Raw genomic sequence first — 21,890 nt, 5'->3', positions numbered from 1 at the left:
ATTTGCTTCTTTATTTATTTATCTTTGGATTAATTCCCTTATTTATTTACTCTTCTAGCTAATTTCCCCTTTTATCTATTTATCTATTTACTTTTATTAATTTTTAAATGTATTTATTTTTATTTAGTCATTTATTTTTGCATTTATTTTTATTTATTTATTTTGCACTTATTTTTATTTCTTTATTTTATATTCATTTTTAAATGTATGCATTTATTTCTTTATTTATGCATTTAATTATTAATTTATTTATGCACAATTTTCCATTTGCATTTCACCCCTTATTTATTTCTCCAAACCTATTTATTTCTGTATTATTATTATTATTTAGTATTATTATTCTTTATACATTTCTGTATGCATTTCTGCCTCATTATGAAAGGGGGGGGCTGTCACTGAACGTGAATGGCTACATTTATTTTTAATATTATTGTTGCTACATTTGAATGAACAAATAGAAATAGAAAGCCCTTACATGAGACCACGTAGCAGTCCTTTACTTCTGTTGCACGACCTCCGCTGCCTGTTTACGGCATCTGTATCTCTGGGCGTGGTGGACGAAGGAGGAGGAGGAGTAGAAGAAGAAGAAGAAGTTGCCAGCATGGCGTTTACACTCTACTCTCTCATCCAGACCGCTATTTTGTGCACAAATGCAGTCGCTGTGTTGCATGAGGAAAGATTCCTCAGCAAGTGTAAGTACTCTACCACATTTTATACAACGTGCATCATATATGTGATGAAATAAGGATGTATAAACCCACGCTACGTGTGTAACCTTACTACACTGTTAGCTGTACTACACTGAACAGACTCATGTTGAGATTTTTAGGGAGAGATTTGAGGTTGGTTCATTAGAGAGACATGTTCAGTGTGGCATAAGATAATTTGTCCATTCTTAGAGCTACTATACAAACAGGTTTGTTATCTTTTCTCCTCTAACCAGTTGCTTTGCTACCCCCCTGTTTGCTTTTTGGAACAAGCTCCCAGAAAACTGCAGGACAAACTCCAACTCTTAGTTCTTTTAAATCAAAGCTTAAAACTTTCCTATTTGCTGCTGCTCTTTTATTAAACCAGATAATGATCTTATACTGCACTAAAACGTTTACTCTTGTGTGTTTTATTCTATTTTAGCTTCGATCCCATAGCTTTTATTTTATAGATTGTTTTTATTTTCTAATCTTTAATGTTTTTTTATGTCTTAATGTTCTTTTGCACTTTGTCGCATTGTTTTTCAATGTTTATGTAAAGCACTTTCAATTGCCCTGTTACTGAAATGTGCTATACAAGTAAAGCTGCCTTACCTTGCCTTACTTCCACCCCTTTTCTCCTCCCTGTTGACCTCTTCTCTCTCCTGTCTCCAGTCGGCTTTGGGGTTGACCAGGGAGTTGGAGGTTTTGGGGATGATCCAGGAATCAAAGCCCAGGTCCTCACCCTCATCCGCTCGGTCCGGACTGTCATGAGAGGTTGGAAAGAAATGCTCATATACACATACACATACACATAATGCCAAATGGTTAGTTCCACCTTGCTATGTTAGAAACATGAATACAGAGGGAGGAAAAATAAATTGTGGGATTTGAGAAAAAAAAATCTAAATCAAAGGACAACCATGATTTTGTCTTGCTATTGTTGTAAAAAAAAAACTGATGTGGAATGCAAAATGAAATAAAATAAACTGTATACGCCAATCATTTCCTCTCTAAGATTCTTATAAAATAGCTCAGCTACATAAAACTCTACTCATGCACATCAGCAACGTAAAAGCATATTTCTATAAAATATAACAGATTACAGGCTGGGTATCCTTTTAAAGTTTCAGATATTCCGATGAATGACTGACTGACCATCGATACCGTTCATAAATAAAAACAATATAAAATCAACTAAAGTGTTGTTTTAAAGCAGGAAATATCTAATCATAGAATATGTAAACTTAGCAAAGTTTTTGATTCTCTGTGCCACAGATGCATTTTGCTCAGTATCCTAAAAAGTGCTGAAGTTTGACAGTCGGTCCTAGTATTTTAGAGGTTGAGGATTTTAAAATTTGCTCATTCCTTTTTTTTTTTTTTTTTCTTTCCACAGTGCCTTTGATAATAGTGAATATGGCCTGCATCGTCCTGTTGTTACTGTTTGGTTGACAGCGGTACACCGAACACCAAAGTGAAGCCAGAGGACCAGACATGTGACAAGGAACAACCACAAACACACAGACAGAAATATCCCTCATACAGAGACCTCTGCCTTTGCCAGTGATCAGCAGGCTGGAAAGGTTTGCCCCTGGGGCTGGCATGGAAATAGGAAAACTTAAAAATCACTATTTCACATCCCGTCACTGGTCGGATATATGGCTGGTATGGACCTAACACCAGGACTAACCCTAACCTTACCTAACCTGCTTGTCAGTGTGACTCAAAAATGCCGAAATGAAAATAGTTCTTCGCCGTAACACTACACTTGATGATGATTCTCTCGTCTTCCAAAACTTTTGTTTTGTGCCTCATATTTGTCCTCGTTTTTACACATTGAGACACGATGATGATTTAATGATATGTGTCATTTATTTTATCATGTTGTTACAAATGAGAACTGTGTTAAAAGAGTGTTGTCAACAGTAAGGCTGGACAATATAAATATTTATTATATGCTATTATGTTTCTATCCTGGGCTATAGCTGTCTTTTTTTATTTACATTTTTGTTTCTTATATTTCTTTTTTAGAGTTTCCAAAACCAGATGAAAGTTACACAAAGCGTCTTTTTTATGACTATTTTGCTGGAGAAGAGACATTTGTGACCGTCTGATCCACAACCTACTTGGTGTTTCATAAGGGCAATTTACAAAACTTAGACTGATTGTCAGTCTCAGTTATATCTTCTTATTGATGTGTAAAAGTGTTTTGGGATTTATCCATCTGCGAGAATTCGGTTGAAGCAATATTGCCTAACACGGCTCAAAACAATGCACCTTTGTACCGTTTACACAAACTGTTTATTGTCTTTTAAATAAATGTATTAGTCAATTTGATGAAATTCTTTATATTGTCTTTTTAATATTAAAAAAGCCACTTTAGCCAGAGTACATTTCAAAAGACCCCCTCTTTATTGTTATCAAAATGCATTTTACAGCAGTACTTTTACTTACACTTGAGCAAAACATGGGTAAATAACAGTACTTTTACTTGAGTAAGATACTGCAGTATACTGTATGTAAATATTGACATATTTGTCTCCACTACATGTTTGTCCATCCATCCCCGCTCCACTTCGTTAATAATCCCCGTATGTTGTGAATTATCACCGTTTCCTCCCCCGCTAAGCTCCACAAATATTTTTATTAACACTACTGTAGTTTTGATTCTAAATACGTGGGAGGGGGAGTGAGTGGGGATCTGCTGGAATTAGAAGCATATGTTTATCAGGCAGATTTGCGTTGTAAAGCCACTTTGATCTGTGATTAGTCCGAGTTTAGCCGTGCGTTCACAGTGAAATCTGTAAGCGATCATACATGAATATGTATCTGCACTTCACAGGTCAGGATGGTTGGTGTTTGGGTGTCTGGCTTCTCAATGATAAATCTTTAGAATGTGTTTTGATTGAGTACATTTTTTTCCTTTTTGCTATGGAAGATGGAAACGACCAAAATCAAAACTAAGTAAATGGCTGGATAAATAAATGTCATTAAATGTAGCCATTAATTAATTGATAAAATGTGTCATAAATTGATACTTCCGTTTTAATTTGCTTCTTTATTGATCTTTGTATTAGTTCCCTTATTTATTTACTCTTCTGGCTAATTTTTCCATTTATTTATTTATTTGTATTAATTTTTAAATGTATATTTTTATTTAGTCATTTATTTATTTTTATTTTTATTTTTGCACTTATTTTTTTATATTAATTTTTAAATGTATGCATTTATTTCTTTATTTATGCATTTACTTATTAATTTATTTATGCACAATTTCCCTTTGCATTTCACCCCTTATTTATTTCTCCAAACTTATTTATTTCTATATTAGTATTATTATTCTTTATATATGTTTTTATACATTTCTGCCTCATTATGAAATTAGGGGGCTGTCACTCAACGTGAATGGCTAAATTTATTTTTAATATTATTTTTGCTACATTTAATGACATTTATTTATTCATCAAGTAATTTAACCTCCATACTTTGGGGGAATGTGTTTAACTACAACAAGACTAGCTCAGCAGCATTTGAAAACTGGAAATCAACTCTATTTTTAATAATTGATATGTACAGTGGCTATGGGATACATCTATTACAATTTAAAGAAAAAAAAATAAGCCTAATCGTTTGAGACTTTACACCCTGAACGTATGTCCATCAGAACAATAGAGATAGCTGCTAGTTCAAATTTAGAAAAATATTGAAATAAATAAAAAAATACATCAAAATGATCAATGTTATTTACTAACACACAATTGTGGAAATGAGACAAAGATAAGAGGCTTTTTAGAAAGCACCAAAAGAGAGAAAAAAAATAAAAGATGTTAATAAAAGAAAACAAAAAAACAAATAAAATTAGGATTTAAAAGATGATAGTGATTTAGATATTTTGTCTGAACAAAGACATTTATAATGTGAGATTATTTTTCCAACATCATGTTTTTCACAGTTGATGAGCTGCACAATATGTGTGCAGTAAAAGACAAAACTAAAAAACAACATTGGGAAACAGTGTTATTCACTGGAGATATGAAAAGAGGATTTGATCAGTGTCTGGCATCATGCAGAGAGAAGGTTTTTATCGGTTTGATAATACCTCCCCCCCATATTAAATCTGAATGCCCTAAAAGACCCACTAATGCGATACATCTGGTGGTTGTTAGTGAGATGGGATGCATATGTTTTTTTTTTTTTTTATTATTCTAATGAATGATTAAGTGTCTAAGGATAACCCTCTTATCTGATTAGAACAAATACATTGAAACAAATATATAATAATAGAGAGAGGAGAGAGTGATGTCCAAAAGAGGGTGTTATTAAATAATGTTCTCCATAAAAGGAAAAAAACAAAACATAAAATACTTTAAAAAATACAGGAAATAACAAATATAAATATAAAAAAATCCGTATCAGTATTTATGGAAGAAATAGAAAAATATAGTATATATAATATATAAATATTAATAAAACAGAAGCATTGTTAATAGGAGAGCCAATTAATTATGAGTTTAAGAGAAAATATAATTTTAAGTGGGAATGTAGTGAATTAAAATATCTAGGTATAATAATTCCCCAAAATTTGGAGGTCCTGTTCTCAATAAACTATTATGTTGAGGTTGTTTCTCTCTAGTGTTACTTGATGGATATGTCTGTAATATCATCTACTTAAAAGGTGGTTTATAGACTGTTGTAATTACGAACAGTGGATTGCATATATGAAAACAGCCTTGAAAAAAGGGAAAAAATAAAGTATATACAAAAAAAAATAATAATAAAAATACAGGAATTTAAAAAGTGCGGTGTCTGAGCTGACTAAGGATAACCCTCTTATCTGATTAGAACAAATACATTGAAAAAAATATGTTTATTTGTTTATTTATTTTGCATAATTTAAGACTATACAACATAACAAAAAAAATAAAAAATAATATACAATGCAGGAAGAGGCAAAAAAAACACTGGGCTTATCTGAAGCCTCCACCCAGAGACAAGATTAATATAAAGAACTAATATGACTACATAATAGTGATAACAAACAATTAGGACAATATATATATAATAACAACAAAAACAATACAGTAAATATATAAAAAAAATAATTGTATAATTATGTAATACAAGAGAGAGGAGAGGGGGGTGTCGAAAAGAGGGTGTTATTAAATAATGTTTCTTCAAAAAAGCAAAAACATAAAATACTTTAAAAAATACAGGTGTCTGAGCTACAGGTGGCAGCAGAGACCAAAACCAACTTTACACCAGCGAAGAAGAAAACGTCAACAGGAAGCAGCAGCAGCAGCAGGAGGAGGAGGAGGAGGAGGAGGAAAGGAAAAGGTGCTGCTGCAAAAGGTTAGCTGTGCTGCCTTCCTGAACAGGTAGACTTTATTCACTTATTATGCCGTTTGTGCATTTAAAAGGGCAACATTTTGTGTCAGCATTGAAGCCTCTCAGTGTGTAAATGAAACTTGTAAGTGTTGCACAGGTGTCACTAATGACAGTAACCATGGCTGCATGTCATCCAGGTGCTCCATGCTGGTATAGGCATGCTGGGATATCTGGCATGGTTTACTGGGGCACTTACAGTTCATGTTATTGGTTACACTTATTTTTTTTATTTGCACATATATAAAACTGCCCTAAATCCAGTCAATGAAAAAAACAACAAGAAATGTGTCAAGGTCAAGAAGCCACAGAGCGTTCCTATTGGCTGTTGTTTCCAGAAACATCTTGTAGTGAACTGTTTAGCTGTATAATGAGAGTTTGCTGAGGCTGGTGGGCGGTGCTTGGTATTTCCTCAACTGATCTCAACATTGCTGCCGGGTACCAAAAGAATATTGATTCAGATTTGATCAGCGCTGCCTAGTTGGATCGTTTGATCGGAGTTCGCGAGTGATTGACAGCTGCTCAGAGATGGCAAGGCTCCAGCTCGGCTCTGATTGGTTGTTTTCCTCCGGTCTGTGAAATCTTGCAGATGCCATTAGGAGCACCGGAGGACATAGAGGCACATGATTTTTTTTCAGATTACCTGTCTCATGGACTGCTGACTACTACTTTTAAATCAAATTTGCAACATTTCTACCCACTGCAGCTTTATTATTATATATTAAATGCTGAAATCAAAATACATTTCCCTTTTAACATCCCCACCACATGCAGAAAAATAAGCTCATTCTCAGCTTGGCTCTTTCCTCACAGCACGGTTTCCTGTTATTAGTTGGGCTAAATACAAATAATAGATACATGACCTACAGGCTGCGTGTGTGTGTGTGTTTAAGCTATCTTGGGTGGGTATTAAGAGCATTAATTGTACCCTCGCATTGATAACTACATGACAGAAATCCAAGCAGGTCTAAATAATAGGGGATCACACAGTCAAATAGCAGTAAAATACAATCTCAAAATCTGTAGTGGAGGCAGGAAGCCATCACTTCTGGGGACAAACCGGTCAATAATCCTCTCAGTTGGTCCTGATGTAGGTTTGAACAACGCAGTAATCTGATCAATATGTGATTTATGATTATGAATGTATAATCTCTAAAATAATACATTATTATGAAAGAATAAGCTTTTTTAAAACTGAGTAAAGCTCCATTTACAGCGGACCTCGGTTGTATTTAGCAGTTTAGGGAATCCTAACCGGAGGTTGCACTACAAGCAGCTCTTATCTAACAGCAGACATGGTGGCTGCAGGTTTCTGGCTGTTTTATGTTCATTCAAAGTAAGTGAAAGTAAAAGTGCATGAACCGAATGACAAGGAGGATTATTATTACTCTTTTCATGTATGTACCTGTATGTATAAGTTGATTTTTTTTCTATAAACAGTGTAGCAAAACCTCTTATATTATGGATTGTATGTAGGGCTACAAGTAACAGTTTTTTTCATTATCGATTAATCTGTTGATTTACTTATTGATTAGTAATTAGTTTGGTCTATTAAATGTCAGAAAAATGGTGAAAAATGTTGATCAGTGTTTCCCAAAGCCCAAGATGACGCGATCAAATGTCTTGTTTTGTCCAAAGATATTCAGTTTACTGTCATATAGGAGAAAAGAAACCAGAAAATGTTCACTGTTGGAATCAAGATTTTACTATTTTTCTTAAAAAAAAATTACTCAAACCGATTTAATCGCTTATCAAAATAGCTGGCGATTAATTTAATAATTGACAACTAACCGACTTAGGGTCCAGAGCAGGACATCTGTGTCATCATGCCCACATGCCGCTGGCATCTCTACAAGCTACAAAACATTTTTCCGGAACGTCTAGTCCCATTCACTATGTCGTCCTCTGCAGGTCTCCAGCATGGCGGGCAGACGGGCTCTGAAGGCCGTGCTCATCGACCTGAGTGGAACTTTACATATAGAAGACACAGCAGTGCCCGGGGCGCAGGACGCCCTGAAGAGGTGGGAAACAGCCCCCAAACCGGGGACAGAAACATAATGGAGAGTCTGCATGAGTGAAACAGAAATGAACAATGATGATGAAGCTAACAGATGTTATATTATAGATTCATATGAATTCTAAATTCGCTTTTAATCGCAAGATGTTTGTGTTTTTCGGTGCTGTCAGGTTGAGGCAGGCGTCTGTAGCTGTGAAGTTTGTGACCAACACAACAAAGGAGAGCAAGAGGAACTTACTGGAACGACTGCGAAGTCTCAACTTCGACCTCCAGGTAAAACATCCAAAGCCATATTTAATTCAGTGCAGATGTTTTTACTGTAAACACTTGAAGTGGTTTTTTTTTTGGTTTGTGACGTCTGGAGTTTCGCCTTTTTTTTCCTGACTTCAGGAAAAAGAGATCTTCACTTCACTGAGTGCAGCGAGGAGTTTGTTAGAGCAGAAACAACACAGACCGCTGCTGCTGGTGGAGGACAACGCACTGGAAGACTTTACGGGTATGGAGGTGTGTGTGTGTGTGTGTGTGTGTGTGTGTGTGTGTGTGTGTGTGTGTGTGTGTGTGAGAGAGCAGGAGAGACCATGCTTCAATTTGAAGATGAATTGTTTTTCTTTACATTTCTTTTTCTTCCATTTTTATTTCTTTTGCAGCTCACCAGCAACCAAATCCAACAACCTGAAAATAAAAAATCACTCTTTAGTTATTGTGAAGGCAATCCTATGAACCAAGCTGAGGCTTCCATGTACAATGTGTGCAGTTAGACATGCTACGGGTTGCGGTCCAAGCAAAGATTAAAGAGATCCGACGTGTTTAAAAGAAAAACATTTAATTTGAACGCAAAGTATATTTTGTACAACAGACCCAGTAGCTTGCTAGAAAACTAGACTTCTGAACCTCTTCATGGCTCTGTTTTCGGGCTTTAAAAAATCTAGCACGTGACGGGAGACTTTGGCCAATCACAGGTCATTTCAGAGAGAGCGTTCCTGTTGGCTGTTGTTTTCAGAAACATCTTGTAGTGTACTGTGCAGTAACATAATATTGATTCGTATTTGATCAGCGCTGCCTAGTTTGACAGTTTGATCGGAGTTTGCGAGTGATTGACAGCTGCTCAGAGACGGCAAGGCTCCAGCTCGGCTCTGATTGGTTGTTTTCCTCCGGTCTGTGAAATCTTGCAGATGCCATTAGGAGCTCCGGAGGACACAAAGGCACTTGATTCTTTTTCAGATGATCAGTCTCATGCACTACTGTCAGGATATAGAGACCGTTTTACAAAAATAACTTTTTAAAATCATATTTGCTCTAATCTCACCTAGTGCTGCTTTAAGTGTGGTCAAAAACTGTATGTTACCGCTCTCTAAAACTGGCTAATACTACTGTATGCACGTCTTTCCATTTCCAGGTATTGACACATCAGAGCCTAACGCCGTCGTCATCGGACTCGCTCCTGATCACTTTAACTACCAAACACTCAACAAGGCTTTCAGGTAGTAAATTCTTCAGACACATTCTTCAGTGGATCACTGAACATTTGAGTTCAAGTTATTGAAATGTTGTCCTGGCAGGTTACGTAACTGGTCAGATTATGTAACGGTCTTGTTTTTCTTGCTAGTATGAAAAACCCAAATAAAGTTTTTAATTGACTTTTTTGTTTTTTCCTGCTCTGCTTTTTATATCCTCGGTCTCAGTCATCTATGACCTTTGGCTTATCTTGCTTTTTGACCTGTTGAAATTGCAGAATCATTGATAGAACTTACCTCCTCATGCAGTACATCTTGACTTTAGTACTTTACCTTCTTTTTCCTGGATATTATTTTTGATAAATACATTAAAGCAAAGCCTGTTAATCATGTATTCATTATTATATTTCTCCCAAGAATGATTCTGGACGGAGCGCCTCTCATCGCCATCCATAAGGCTCGGTACTACAAACGTCAGGATGGTTTGGCCCTCGGCCCCGGGCCCTTTGTGACGGGACTTGAGTACGCCACAGACTGTAAAGCTACTGTGGTGGGAAAGCCGGAAAAGACTTTTTTCACACAGGTTAGAAATTTATGTTTTTACGTGTTTCCACCTTTTAACTCAAGTAAAAAAGAGGCTTTTGTATTTATCACAAGCATTTGAAACACTTTGTTACTTGAAATCAAATGTTTAATGGGCTAGATGCTCTTCTATAATAATTTTTTGACCAACTATAAGTCATATTTCTGTATTTTTTTTTTTTTTTTTTGGTATTGTCTGAATAGATTTCATGGTTATGAAATGATTAGCCTCTCGTCATTTAATTTTTCCTTCAACTAGGCTCTGTCTGATTTGGGATGTAGCCCCAATGAAGCTGTCATGATAGGCGATGTAAGTATATTGTCAATTGTGATTCATTAACAGCAAGTTCATTAAATTCATTTTCAACACTTAATGGAGAGGCTCATAATAGACTGGAGTGGCTCATTTCTATACACAAGGCCGCAGAGAGTGGGCTGTTGTTGGGAATCAAACCTGAGATCTGTCACTCCAAATAGAACTTTATTTTGAAATATCATATGATGTTCAATGACAATTCTTTTTAGAACATATCTCAATTTTCACTATTTGTTTAAAAACACAAATCAGCTTGTAGACAATGTGTATCTTTTGGAACTTCCACCCCAAATATGGTCAAATTTGATTATGTAGAAATCTGTTGTAAACAATGTATAACATATATTAGATGTTTTCTACAGCAGCCTGTGAACATGAGTGTAGTAACGTGTGTACACTTCATTAAAAGTTGGTTTGCGGTGGTTTGTGTCCTGTTGCTGTTTTCCCATAGGATGCCAGAGATGATGTGGGCGGGGCTCAGAATGCAGGAATGTTGGGAATTCTGGTTCGAACCGGTAAGAAAAAACTTCTCCAACAGTTTCACTTATCCTTCCAGTTCTTCCTTCCTCTGTCTCTACCTAAACTTACCTGACAGCAGCTGACTGCTGCACAGTGACCAGGAATTGTCAATTTAAAATTTTTGTCTTTTACTCCACCTCATCTCTCGATTTTTCTTCATCATCATCATGCATTCCATAAATACTATGACAATTTTTAACATTTTTTCAACACAATAAACTTTTTTCAACATATTTTACTGACTTTTTTTTAATGACTTTTTTTTCCAACATAATATACAATGACTTCTTTTGACATACTATACTATGTCTTTTTAGGACTTTTTTTCAAAACATTATACTATGACTCCGTTTCCACATATTAAACTGACTTTTTTTCCACATATTATACTATGACTTTTTTTTCAACAAACTATACTGACTTTTTTTTCAACATACTATACTATGACTTTTTCTCGACATACTATACTTTGACTTTTTTTTTTTTACTTTTTCAACATACTATACTATGCCTTTTCCTCGACATACTATACTATGACTTTTTTGTTCAACATACTATACAATGACGTTTTTTTAGACATACGATACACAAAAAAAGTCATAGTATAATATGTTGAAAAAACGTCATAGTACAGCATGTCGACAAAAAAGTAAAAAACAAAGTCATAGTATAGTGTCAAAAAAAAGTTAAAAAAACATCATAGTATGTCGAAAAAAAGAAAAAAATCGCGGAAAATGGTGTTTAAGACTATTTAATAATGTTTAAGGTCTTTAATAGTCGTAAAATGTATCTATCAACTTGTAATACTTTTTAAGACCCTGCGGACACCCTTTATTGTGATTATTGTTGTTTTGTATTATTGATGATATTCCACCTTCTCTCCTGTCAGGTAAATACAGAGAAGGAGATGAGAAAAAAATAAACCCTCCTCCCCACCTGACATGTGACAGTTTCCTAGAAGCTGTCGAACACATCCTGAAGAACCTGCTATGAGCTCAAAGTAACAACAGAATTCAAAAGTTTCTCTTTCTTGTAGAATCTGTCATTTGCAGCAGAAAACACACTTGCCGCCAGTTATCAATACTATAGACCAGGGGTGCACACACTTTTTCAGCATGCGAGCTACTTATAAAATGACCAAGTCAAAATGATCTACCTACTATAAAAATGCAAAACATATATTTATTTGTAAATATATTGAGTATTCTTTATATGTACAATATATGTTGGTGTACCTTGCATAACTGCATGAACCCATATTGTACAATATAACTCTGTACATTTTTTGTCATTACCTTACTCTGATGACTTGCACTGAATGGAATCAGCCAGGGATGCATAGTCCGGACAGTAGCTGCTGATAGCCAGCCTCAAGTACACTTCCAAATGATCATCAGTCAAGGTGGAACTGTATTTGGACTTAATAATCTTCATGTGGGAAAAGGCTGACTCGCATAAATAAGTGGAGCCGAATAATGCAGTCAAGGAGGTAGCACATTTCCTCATGTTGAGGTACTTTTCCTCTGTGAGTAAGTTCCAGAACTGTCCAAGAGCCCTGGACTTAAGCTGAATGTCAGCTTGTAGTGTCAAAATCTCATCCTCCACTCCAGATGAGTTCAGGTGAAACAGTGTTGCAATTTTTGATGCAAGTGAATCAGCCTCAGCATCTTCCCGAAAAGGGTAGCACATGAATGTAGCGACTGGCTCCAGTAAAACAAAGTCTTGAAAGCGTCTGTCAAACTCTGACAGACAGTTCTCAATCTGCTCTGATAGGCTGACGTCTATTTTTTTAATTTTTAATTTTTTTTTAATGCCATGCAATAACCCTACCCACACTACCTTTGCGATCGACCGGTAGATCGCAATCGACGTATTGGGCACCCCTGCTATAGACTATTAGGTGTTTTAACAGTGGAGGGAAAGAAGTTATTGAATTATTCCCTTCATCCGCTCAGCCTGAATAAATAACCATTGTCCTGTAATCATGTAAATCTGACTGACCATGCCAAGATCGAAAAGACATTTACACAAAAAATTCTCTTTGTGTGGAGCACTACTTTCTAAAGGCCAGAATGTTTAAAAAAAGTGAGACAATAACAAATGTTTTGTCATTATGTCGTAATATATGAATAGAAGTTTGAATAAAAAATATTCAGCAGGTATTGTTTATTATTTAATTGTATTTATGATTTTATACATAAACTAAATTAAGAAAGGCTGCGTAATACAAAGTTGGCCATTAAAGCTGATTCTTATCGGGTCATAGTATAGTATGTTAAATGCCATAGTATAGCATGCTATGAAATGTGTTTTTATAAAAATGCCATAAATATAGTATGTCATAGCAAACTTTACAGGTACATGTGATGAATTGGATGTTATGTATCATGACAGACAGGTCTAATAAGTGGTGGAGCAGTCACAACTATCAATATGCAATTGTACTACTTTTTAAAAATCCTGTAAATCTGACTCACAATGCTAAGATTGAAAGGATACAATTACATAAAAATGTCTATTTGAGTGTGGGACTACTTTCTCAAGTATAGAATGTTAAAATGAAAGCATGTATTTCAGGAGTACCCACCATATGTTGCCACAATAACACATTTTGTGATTATAGCATAATGAATAAAGATAAGTTCAAATAAAAAAAATATTCAGCTGGTATTATTTCATTGTGTTTATTATTATTGTACAGATAAACTAAATTAAGAAATATGGCATACAAATAGCAGCACTGGCTCAGAATATCAAACTTTTCAGGTTTTTGTTCAGGAGGCTTGTAATTGCACATTATTTCAGTATTTTGGTTTTTGGTATTTTTCTTTACTTGATACTAAAAACTTAATTTGAGTGGCAAAAATTATGCTTGAGAAATTTGAGGTGTGGGAAGATTTGAATTGAATGTCAAATATTCCACCAGAAGTTGTATCACGGGGACAAATTGAGGTAATTAAATTAGTTAGTTAAACTTACTTAAGTGTATTTTTTTTTTGTATATTATGTTAACTTACTAAAGTAATACTATTTTTGTTTCGTAATACTATTTAAATATCAGGGTATGTAATGTGTGGTAGCTTAAAATAAATTATTGGGGAAAGCCCTAATAAAGAGCACAATCTTGCCATGGCTCCCACTAACAGCAGTAGGTCAGTTTGTATACAGTAAACAAAACCTTCTCTGTCAGATATGCTATAGTGTCAGTATAAAAGTATATTTTTTTTGCATGTGTGTCAGACAGACTCATACTCTCTCTCCCACGCTGTGTATTTGTCCATCAAGTTCCGGGCCGAGGGTTTGGTGTGCGTGAGGACTTCCAGGAAGTCCGCTGTTTTCACAGTTTCCAGCTGGATGGCAGGCATGGCAGTGTCTCCTGTGAAGGAGAATCCCAATGAGGTTACAGTGTTTTATTCAGGGACACTTGACAGAAAACATTGCTCTTGTCGGGGTCAATCTTATGTGTTTTACAAGTAAGAAGAAATATCTGAAAGCATGACAGCTGAAGTCAATTTCACAAAAAAGTAAAATGCGCCCTAGTGGAATATTGGTATAACCACAATGAGCTTTCTTGGTATTAGTTCTAGGTTAGGCGTGCTGGTGAGCAGGCGACCACGTGCTCCACTTACAACGCATATATTTACACATGCACAGATACTATTTTCCAACTGAGGTGTAGTGTGTTTATGTGGCGTTTGTTACAGCTCGCCAAAGTACACTTACTTTAGCCGTAGCAGGTACACGGTGAATGTACTGTGCGTTTTGTTGGCTGTATCGTTTGACACCTCGTATGTGTGTGTGTGTGTGTGTGTGTGTGTGTGTGTGTGTGTGTGTGTGTGTGTGTGTTTTGACCTACCATCCTGATGTGACTCCAGAGCATCAAAGATCTTTCGGACTGGTCTCATGGCGGCTTCCTTACACGCCAGTCTTATATCAGAGCCAGAATAACCCTCCATTCCCTAAAACAGACACACAAACAAACAAACAGGCAGATGAGGACTAGCTGATAGGCTCTGCGGTGATGATTGAACTGTATATTATCTCCTCTCAGTGACAACAGCCATTAATGACAGGCAACACATGAGTGAGCACATTTTTTCCAGACAACATTTTTAAATCCCATACATGGCAATTATTAATATAGTAATTAAGAAAGACAAAGAAAATGTGAATAGATAAATGATTTAAACACTTGTTAAATTGTCTTAAGGAGTTTTACTGTAACACACCTTCGCTAGAGTTTCATAGTCCAGCTCAGTTCGTAGCTCCACACCTCCTGTGGAGCTGAGAGGAGGCAGCCAATGAGAGATCATGGCTTGGCGAGCTGGCGAGGAGGGAAGACTAACTAGAATCCTCTTCTCCAACCTCCTCAGCATGGCATGGTCCAGTTCCCTGAGAGAAGAGCAGGAACAGTTACAAAACAGTAGACAGCAGTTTATTTATCATTCATTTTTAGTCCAAATAGCCTGAATAATTTATATTTCTACCCAATACAATTTCATTATCTACATGAGAAAATGCACCTTGTTTTGGTAGGATTAAATAAAATAAACCTTTTTGTTCAACTTGTTTCTTTATGTTTTTTGTTTTTTTTAATTGATGGCCATTGAGGTTTCTACATGTTTAAGTGTTACCAGGGCAGGTTGGAGGCAGCCAGTACAAACACCAGGTCCTCTGATTTTGCCAGTCCGTCCATCTGAACCAGCAGCTCAGTCTTCATCCTGCGACTCCCCTCATGCTCTCCTCTGGAAACACACATCAGTCTGCTGTTACATCAAATATATATTCACTATTGCACGAGTCCTTTAATGCGCTTTATTGTGAAATTAGTTAATTGTAACTATAGAATCAACCATGTTAGTCTTTGCAAATGTCTGATGTAAAATGAGTTTGATATAAAATTAGTTCACAAAGTACAGACATCTCACGGTGAATTAAATGTCTTACTCAAGGACAACTTGACAGGAGACATGGATCAGGAGAACAGACACGTCATTGCAGAGAGTGAACCTCTAACCTTCAGAACTTGGAAAAAATATTTACCACACTAGTTCAGCTCACCCCATGTTGGTTCCTCTCTGGCTCATCACTGACTCCAGCTCATCCAGGAAGATGGTGGATGGGGCGTGGTACCTGGCCAGCTCAAACAGAACCTGCAGACATATAGATACATACATTTACACAAATCTAATCTAAAAAAAAAAAAATGCAAAGTGTAGCAGACAATGTATGTAACATGAAAACTTTATTTGTTGCATTTGACATATTGTGTGTGTTGAAGAATAACCTACCCTGACCAGTTTCTCAGAATCTCCTCTCCACTTGCTGACGATGCTGGAGGCTGAAATGTTGAAGAAGGTCGTCTTACACTCTGTAGCCACGGCCTTGGCCAGCAGCGTCTTACCCGTACCTGTGTGTATGCGAGTCAGATGGTCACAAGAGTACGTGTCGGGAAGAATTCAAAATTGTTGGACTTGAAATTACATAATTTAGGCCGCTAATTAACAGCAAACAAACATGTTTTTTCTTCCATCAGAGAAACCTGACGAAGGTTTACAGCACTGGAGGTCTTACCAGGGGGGCCATATAGCAGCAGGCCCTTCCACGGAGACAGGATGCCTGTAAACAGCTGGGGGTACTGTAAAGAAAGGAGTAATATATGAAAACTGAAGCACAAACAAAGCTTTAGTAAATCACAATAATGCAATATGAAAATATTTTTATAGCTGCAAACATAATCTTCCTGCAACAAAACATACACTTCCATCTTCTGCAGACCAATCAGAAGCTGAGCTGTGTGCAAAGAAAAACGGATTTCCTTGATGTATAGCTGAGTCAGTGCTGCAAATACCACATACCACCAAATTAGTCTGAATTTTAGGTGGCAAACAGAGTCCCGAGTCAAATCACCAAATTGACCTTATACTCCGGGGAATGAATAATAATGGAGACAGAAGTTGGGGATTGTGGGAAGGTGGAGGTTACGGAGTTATTCAATAAAACGCGCCGGTAGAATGGAGGATAGACACATCAGTCCTCATCTCTGTCTGCAAATGTAAAGAGGATGCAGACAACCTGATTTGTTGTATTTTGTCATATCCATGAGAGAGGTCTAGGTGATGATGATAGAAGCGTGTGTATATGTGTATATTATGTGTGTGGGCCATGTTTTGTTTGTATGTGCAGCGGCAAAATTGTGTGAAGGCGATTGTGTATATAAATTCTACATGGCGTTGCATGTGCGTGTGTTCCTGTCTCCCTGCCTTGCCTATCTATCCATCTGTGTATGTGTGTGTTACCATATTATCCCAGATATAGATTTAACGTCAGTCTAACAGACTGGCCTGACCCCGCTGCCCTCCTTCTCTTTAAGCCCTTTAAAGGAGATGTATTCAGAATCGAAGACGGGCGACCGCGGCTGAAATACCAGCGTGCCCGGGCAGCGGCTGCACCTTAATGGGATAGACGACGGCCTCTTTGACTAATCGCTTGGCGTCCTCCAGGCCGATGATGTCCTCCCACCGCACGTTTGGGCTGTGCAAATAGATGTCCTGTAGGGGTGAACACACACACAAACACAACAGAGTGAGGGATGCATGTGGAAGATATCGGCTTGAAACAGACACACACACATCCTGGTGCGTTTAGACTTGTGTAAATAGGTGTCCTTTAGAGTGAAACATCGGATAAGGGAAATAGATAGAACCTGGGCCTTCATTAATACAGCAGATCAATCCATTCCCAACATAGCTCATTGCTGCTCTCTAGTGGACATATTTGGTATCACTTAAAGCATATTTTCTAAGTAGGAGCTACACATTGAGATACAAATCAGGCTCTCTACATGTTGTGCATGATGTTCTTGTTTGTCAGTGTTTGCTTGTTGGTGTAGTACCCTGCTGATGATTGAAGCAAGTTCTCTCATCTCACCGCTCATTCCAGAAAAGCCACTGAGGGGCTTCAGCAGCCGTTCCTGCAACACAGCATAAAATCATTATTATTGGTGGTAGTTTAGTACCATTAGTAGTTTTATTATTGTTTGGTTTGATTGTTCTCATGGATTTTGTGCCATTCAAAATGTAGTTAAAACGGTATATAAAGTTAATGTTTTTGCACGTTTAACAGACTATAATTACCATGTGGTCTGAGTCACTGCCAACTCCTTTGACAGCATCATGTATTGAACCTTTGCCGTCAGTCATCTGGCCCTAGATGGGCAATACAAGATACTTACTCATTTAGGCGAAAAGGGCATTTTTAAAAACAAAACTGACAGCAGTGATTCAGTTTAAAATTTGTATGAAATGGTGTGTACAAATGTATTAGTTTAATGTGTATGCTTTGTATTCATGAGGGACTTGGCGTTGTCTGCTATTCATGTCGAACCCAAAACACAAAAGTGATGGTTTAGGTAGTAATGGTTTCTTTTTTTTTTACCTAAGAGTGACTCATCAATAAAAGTAATAGTATACACAAAAACTGATTCTGTCACATATTTCAATATCAATATACAAGGACAAATTTGAAGTAAAAAAACAAACAATTAAAACATTAGAAAATGTGGGGGATCATTTCTGTAAAATCATCATAGAGCACAGGGAATTCTCATTTGGATGATGGGATATGCTGTTCATTTCTAGTCATACTGGATGAGGGTTAGTAATGCCTGAAATGTAAACAAAGAGAATATGTCCTTCAAAAAAATAATGATCGCCTTCATCTTGAAATAACAACAATCATTCCCCAGTACCTTTCTGTTCACGGCTGCCTCCCCAGATGGTCCATTTTTGAAGGAAGAAACGTTGAGACCAAACTCTGACGACTCTGGAGGAACAGAAGAAGAGCCATTCTCCTGGAAACACAGTCATCAGGATGTTAGAATAATCACCATGTATTTTAATATTCTGAGCTTGTTTGTTTCTGTGTTTAATGCTATACATTTGTATGTGAACTGGCAGCTGTCTTCTTGGCTCCGTTTCCAGACTGTGCGCTCTGGGACGGGTTGATTTTGGGAAGAGGTTTTACAGCTGAACAGGGACTCCTGAGAGACAAAGAAGACACCTATCAATGGAAGAAGTTGATTGGTAGTTTTTTTTGGCTCAAACTAATCTATCATACTTGCACTTCCAATCACACCAGCCTTTATTCAACATCACTGTCAAATCAGTCTAATGCTTCTTCAAATCAATAACTACAATGTCTGTTGTTTTTGTGAATTTCACTCATTTAGTTTATATTATCAGCACGTATGGACAGTGTGACTCTTAAGTCCTGAACATGGAATAAATAAGGTGTGAGAGACGGAGACTCACCTCTTTACTCCACCACTTCTTGCTTTGATGTTTTCACCTTGACATAAAAAAAACAGAAAATATCAATTGAGTATAATTGAGATTTAATAAGTACATCCCAATAATTCAGGATTCAGCAGCAAATTTAATCACATTGAGTACGAGATATGATTTTGATGTTGCTCAGTGTTTTTTGTGGAGGCCACATATACCTGGTTCTGCTGTTCTTCTGATAAGTTTGGGATATTTCTGGAACTTGACGTAGTGATAACTCTCGTACTCCATCAGCACCATCTCCAAATCGATGTTATCACAGACCTCGAACTTCCTCGTACCTCCATTCGTCTCCTGGTCCAAGGCCACTGCTGCAGACACGTAGCTGGTGAATGAACACACACACACACAAGATCTCACACACCTACATGCATGGACCTTGGGAAGATCAAAAAGTAACACAAACAAGGTCAACTATGTCTGCTGTCTTGTGCTGTGAGCCTGAGGATTCCAATATGATTTAGTTGTAATGTGTTGTGTTGACGGTAAAAGCCGATAAAGTCAGACACTTTCTGTATAGACACACACACAGTATGGCCTTCAGTAGGCTTGTTACAATGGACTAAGAATAAATTGGCACAGCCTTTATACTTCTGTTACAATAAAGAACAAGTCGAAGTTTTGAAACCTGCAACATCTCTCGTGTCAGCAGTAGCTGTCCGGTCCTGTTCAAAAACCAGCAAACAAATCCAACCTGCGCTTTTCCTCTAGGTTACTTTAGCCTTTAAATGCTAAAAACTTATATTTTGACACCCCCGCTGCACATCAACCACATGTTTCTGTGGAAAAATTTCATACTGACCCTTGCCCCAGCAGGTGACTGTAAATGAGGATGAGGAGGCTCTTCTTCCTCATCTCAGTCCTCAGCTCATCCTGTTGGGACATAAACACAGAGTACACTGAGACTCAGTAGCACCTCAATCACAACTGCTGCACTAATGTTAATAGCAATGACTAAAAGTTTGGTTCAATCAATATGTGGTACTACCTGTCATTCATTCATGGTTTATTTAATAGGGACCAATACAATGTACATAGACAACTTAAAAACAGCTATCTGATGCCAGTATCATAGTGCTTATAGCGGATGCTAATTTGCAACACCTGTCCCTAGAAGGGCTTTTTGTGAAAATAAGAGATTAAAACAGGAATGGGTACAGGAAAAATAAATAAATACAATAAAGCACACATTTAAAAACAAGACATGAGTAGGCTATAGGTTTGTCGCTGAATTAAACAGGATTTGGTTTCTCTCTTAAAGGTGGTAAAGTTTGCTGCAGATTTCAAGTGATCAGGTATAGCGAGTTCAAAGACTTCGCTCCTTTCACAGAAAATGCTGTCTGAGCAAAAGATGTTCTGCAGAATTGAACTTTACAATTGCCACTTGAAGCTGCTCTGGTGGATCTGCTACAGCTCTGTAGTCTCATGATGTATTTGCAGAAAGGCAGAGGAGCAAGTCCGTTCAAACATTTAAACACAAGCTTTATATAATGAAAATCAATAAAGTTTGCAAAACTTAACATCTTGTATTTACTCAAAATGCGGCAATGATGGTACGTACCATCATTGCCTCATTTTGAGTAAATACAAGATGTTTGAAAATCTGAAAATCTTGGACAAAAAGCAAATAAGGTACCTTATTTGCTTTTTGTCCAAGATTTTTTGTAACTTATTGAGTAGCTTTTTCGTCAAAGTCCAATAAAAGTATCTTTTACTCCCCTCAGTCCTGTGGGTTTTCCCATTTGTAGAGAACATGCTTTCAAGGGCCAAACACTATCCCAGTAGAGGGCGACAAATTGCCACAAATGACAACCACCTGTATCTAAGCAACCTGTAGACGCCGATTCGTTGTCGCAAAATGAGCTAAGCTGATTAGCTCAACGGCTAACTAACTGCTTGTCATGTACCGTTAGCTAGCTAGCTAACGTAATTGTGACAGTTTTAAATGTTGTTTATTGCATTAACGTGTGTGAAATACAACCACCGGGCACTTTAAAACATGTTATGACCAGTAACGTTGCTTGTTATCTGCGACAGGACAATTAAATTGAGGTAGCTAATGTTGCATTTAACCTCTACCCAAGGACTATAGAAAGGAGGCTGCGTCACGCGTCATATATCTGGGGATTGCACATGCGCAGTACAATCTAGCCTGAACTTGTGTACACTGCGCATGCGTAATACCCCAACTCCCACAACCCGTGTCCTAACCTCATTCTATAGGCCTTGCCCTCACCCCAAATATCGTTGCTAGTTAGCTCAAAGTTGTGAGAAAACACAAAAAAGCGAAACATTTTGTTCACTCACCGCTTCCCGGGCTTGGTGGGCGACTTTCATAGATTGATATGAAAGCTCCATCATGTCTCTGAAAGGTTAATTGGACAGACAGTGGTTATATGGGTCACTATAGTGATGTCCGCCTGTCTCAGTAGTTTCTGAAGTCACTGTGGTGTTTCTGTGTGGGGTCTATTTTGTCCCTCGAGGCTTCCGTACACTCAGGTGCAGGGTTAGAGTATAGTCTCATTATGCATGCACGATTCTTTCTATCTATCTATCTCTGTATGTGTCTGTAAATGCATGCATGCATCA

The 21,890-nt window shown here is 37.1% G+C and overlaps 3 protein-coding genes across 6 annotated transcripts; 2 read left to right on the top strand and 1 right to left on the bottom strand.

The window, feature by feature from the left end:
• The first annotated feature begins 513 nt into the window (after positions 1-513).
• ier3ip1 (immediate early response 3 interacting protein 1) lies at positions 514-3,028 on the top strand. The gene is made up of 3 exons (XM_074618824.1): positions 514-692; positions 1,362-1,463; positions 2,083-3,028. Exons 1-3 carry the CDS (start codon positions 602-604, stop codon positions 2,136-2,138), a joined length of 249 nt encoding a protein of 82 aa, XP_074474925.1. The 5' UTR covers positions 514-601; the 3' UTR covers positions 2,139-3,028.
• A 2,899-nt stretch (positions 3,029-5,927) lies between these two features.
• Positions 5,928-13,613, top strand: hdhd2 (haloacid dehalogenase-like hydrolase domain containing 2). 3 transcript variants are annotated; one of them, XM_074618821.1, is made up of 9 exons: positions 5,928-6,061; positions 7,980-8,089; positions 8,256-8,358; positions 8,476-8,581; positions 9,482-9,566; positions 9,957-10,122; positions 10,381-10,431; positions 10,889-10,952; positions 11,846-13,613. In XM_074618821.1, the coding sequence occupies exons 2-9, from the start codon at positions 7,989-7,991 to the stop codon at positions 11,947-11,949; spliced, it is 780 nt and encodes a 259-aa protein (XP_074474922.1). In that variant the 5' UTR covers positions 5,928-6,061; positions 7,980-7,988; the 3' UTR covers positions 11,950-13,613. The 3 variants fall into 3 exon arrangements, with proteins under 3 accessions (XP_074474922.1, XP_074474923.1, XP_074474921.1); XM_074618822.1 differs by having other exon boundaries at positions 5,935-6,035; XM_074618820.1 differs by having other exon boundaries at positions 6,040-6,153.
• An 8-nt stretch (positions 13,614-13,621) lies between these two features.
• On the bottom strand, positions 13,622-21,785 carry katnal2 (katanin p60 subunit A-like 2). Of its 2 annotated transcripts, none has more exons than XM_074618818.1 (16): positions 21,609-21,773; positions 20,104-20,174; positions 19,460-19,626; positions 19,269-19,305; positions 18,895-18,997; positions 18,707-18,808; positions 18,093-18,164; positions 17,852-17,929; positions 17,409-17,507; positions 16,531-16,594; positions 16,248-16,366; positions 16,018-16,109; positions 15,591-15,701; positions 15,186-15,348; positions 14,813-14,915; positions 13,622-14,332 (listed from the first exon to the last, which is right to left on the bottom strand). In XM_074618818.1, the coding sequence occupies exons 1-16, from the start codon at positions 21,660-21,662 to the stop codon at positions 14,193-14,195; spliced, it is 1,575 nt and encodes a 524-aa protein (XP_074474919.1). In that variant the 5' UTR covers positions 21,663-21,773; the 3' UTR covers positions 13,622-14,192. The 2 variants fall into 2 exon arrangements, with proteins under 2 accessions (XP_074474919.1, XP_074474920.1); XM_074618819.1 differs by having other exon boundaries at positions 14,055-14,332; positions 18,707-18,805; positions 21,609-21,785.
• Positions 21,786-21,890: the final 105 nt, after the last annotated feature.

This window comes from Sebastes fasciatus, chromosome 19, assembly GCF_043250625.1.
Source record: "Sebastes fasciatus isolate fSebFas1 chromosome 19, fSebFas1.pri, whole genome shotgun sequence".
Taxonomy (NCBI): Eukaryota; Metazoa; Chordata; class Actinopteri; order Perciformes; family Sebastidae; genus Sebastes; species Sebastes fasciatus.
This window is presented reverse-complemented; position numbering and strand designations above follow the sequence as displayed.

Excerpts from the sequence above, each read along its gene's own strand:
- hdhd2 (XM_074618820.1), top strand. Across the intron at positions 10,123-10,380 it reads AAAAGACTTTTTTCACACAG|GCTCTGTCTGATTTGGGATG; the intron begins GTTAGAAATTTA and ends TCCTTCAACTAG. Across the intron at positions 10,432-10,888 it reads AAGCTGTCATGATAGGCGAT|GATGCCAGAGATGATGTGGG; the intron begins GTAAGTATATTG and ends GTTTTCCCATAG.
- katnal2 (XM_074618818.1), bottom strand. The coding sequence starts at position 21,662 with ATGATGGAGCTTTCATATCAATCTATGAAAGTCGCCCACCAAGCCCGG. Across the intron at positions 18,809-18,894 it reads CTGCCAGTTCACATACAAAT|GAGAATGGCTCTTCTTCTGT; the intron begins GTATAGCATTAA and ends CTGTGTTTCCAG. Across the intron at positions 14,333-14,812 it reads TCTGGAGTCACATCAGGATG|GAGACACTGCCATGCCTGCC; the intron begins GTAGGTCAAAAC and ends TCTCCTTCACAG.
- ier3ip1 (XM_074618824.1), top strand. The coding sequence starts at position 602 with ATGGCGTTTACACTCTACTCTCTCATCCAGACCGCTATTTTGTGCACA. Across the intron at positions 693-1,361 it reads GGAAAGATTCCTCAGCAAGT|TCGGCTTTGGGGTTGACCAG; the intron begins GTAAGTACTCTA and ends TCCTGTCTCCAG. Across the intron at positions 1,464-2,082 it reads GGTCCGGACTGTCATGAGAG|TGCCTTTGATAATAGTGAAT; the intron begins GTTGGAAAGAAA and ends TTCTTTCCACAG.